The following is a 2,060-nucleotide window of genomic DNA, read 5'->3' on the forward strand; positions in this document are numbered from 1 at the left end:
ATGTTACAAATTGCAGGACCTTCAGGGTTTTTTCACGGTTTTAAACCTTGGGAGGATAACTAAAGATTACAGTGATATGTAGGTTGTTTATGTTATGTATGGCATACATGATATGACAATAATGCAAATCAGGATCTAATTTAAACCTGCTGCTGCGTTCCGTGATAGGACTAATCAAACTTATGTGTAATTGAGGTCCAGAGGAACATCGACAGTCATTTGATACTTTAACAATGACATGGTAATACCCAGGATATAACCCCACCCACAGTAATCTTTGTCCCCCTGCAATTGCGTAGCTTGAGTCGGACGGGCCTTGTGTACGCCCCACGTCAAGACTCATTATGGATCCACATTCCAGCACCAAGGACATCGCCAGTTATTCCTACTCACAGCCATTTAAATGTGTTGCTTCGACGTTACGATGTTTTATAGTGACTTAAGATGTCGTTACTTAAATAGCCACCACATGTCATATGTAGTTATGTAATCATGTTATACGTATATTTAATATTTTAATTACAACACATAAAATACATTACAATCAACACAGAATGCTTTTCATCTGACATTTGTGCATTTGATAAAATCAATATAATCTAAACTGATGCATCCAGGGGTTAATGGCTTTTTCCTAAAAGAGAATAGTGACGCCATCTTTCTCTAAAGAACAACTTCTTAGTACAATCACAGGGGGGCTTTGTCTTCATACCCATATCTCTGTAATAATTAAAATAAAACTTATAAGCATGTAAAGCTAGTCATAAACACCATTTTCTAGATTGTCAACCATGCGGTCTATTTTCACAAGCATATCCGCCAATATTCCCTTGTCTTCTTTGCTCGATATGTTCCTTTTCACGTCGATATTATGAGAATTTCTGTCCTGAACTTTCTTCAATGTTCTTAATGCAGATTCTTTCACGAAAGTGTTTAAGTTCAGCTCCTCTGTGTTTGTGGATTGTGTCTCTTCTGCGTACACATCCAAAATGATAGCCATGAACATACTGAGCAAGAAAAACTGCATCATGCACTGGTATGTGAAAAACATCAGTGGTCCTAAAAGGTTATGTCCCTGTTCCAATGCCCTGAAGTCAAAACTTCCCAACATCATAAACAGAAGGCTCTGCAGGCTGGAAGTTATGTTCCTGTACCCCGCAAGCTTCACACCGAAAATCAGATTCGCCATCTGTGTAAAAGCCATGATGAGGATTCCGGCCGTGAGCATGAACAGCGCTACAGGTTTGAGGGATCGCCTCATGGTCATAGACAAGGCGTACACGTGAGAGTTGAAGCGGAGAATCCGGACAAACTTCAGGGTAGCGCCGCAGATGAGAAGACCCAGAAGGTAGGTGTAGACCTGAAGTGGTAGAAATTTTTTTTTCAATGTTTTACAATTTTGCAGAATGTCACAATGTTGTTCTGTAATTTAAATCTATTGTCTGCAAATGCACACTTTTATGCCCTGAATCACACCCATACAAAAGAGCATTTTAGCAAACATTAAACATGCAATTTGACAAATACATGCATAATTACTATATTAATTATTAAGTCAGTAGTAAGCACAAAAGCTCCTAAACAATATCATACCGACACCATTGAACCCTATGCAAAATTGTAGGTTGCTTAATTTTTCTTCATCCTCCCATGGCAGGGGCAGCGGCTCCGAATTCCTTCTCCACCCCTACCCCTGCCTGATTACATGGCATCTTCTACTCTACGACCCGAGGAATATTAATATTCATGAGCTTGCCTTATTTGGCATGACCCCATTTCTAACCAATCAGCGCCCATGTTTCAATTTTCTCCGCCCACCACCATACAGATTCAATATGGCGGGGAATATGCTCGGGAGTACAGAGGTTTTGGCGACCAAAACGTGTTTGCTATGCAATAATGCCGTCAAGTGGAGAAACTACAGAACTGTTTTTGGCGACAGCATGGTACCGCTGTACCCTCAGATTCACCAGGTCGTCAAAGTGTGGCCTGACAGACAAGTATGGAGCCGGAAAGGTTTGTCGATGTATGTGTGCATGTTCTGCGTTACCAAACTAAAC

The 2,060-nt window shown here is 40.6% G+C and overlaps 1 protein-coding gene across 1 annotated transcript; it reads right to left on the reverse strand.

The window, feature by feature from the left end:
• Positions 1-757: 757 nt before the first annotated feature.
• Positions 758-1,602, reverse strand: LOC109475905 (polycystic kidney disease 2-like 1 protein). The gene is made up of 2 exons (XM_019776727.1): positions 1,594-1,602; positions 758-1,360 (listed from the first exon to the last, which is right to left on the reverse strand). Exons 1-2 carry the CDS (start codon positions 1,600-1,602, stop codon positions 758-760), a joined length of 612 nt encoding a protein of 203 aa, XP_019632286.1.
• Positions 1,603-2,060: the final 458 nt, after the last annotated feature.

The sequence above is a fragment of the Branchiostoma belcheri genome, unplaced genomic scaffold, assembly GCF_001625305.1.
Source record: "Branchiostoma belcheri isolate BF01 breed outbred unplaced genomic scaffold, Haploidv18h27 scaffold351, whole genome shotgun sequence".
NCBI classification, from domain to species: domain Eukaryota; kingdom Metazoa; phylum Chordata; class Leptocardii; order Amphioxiformes; family Branchiostomatidae; genus Branchiostoma; species Branchiostoma belcheri.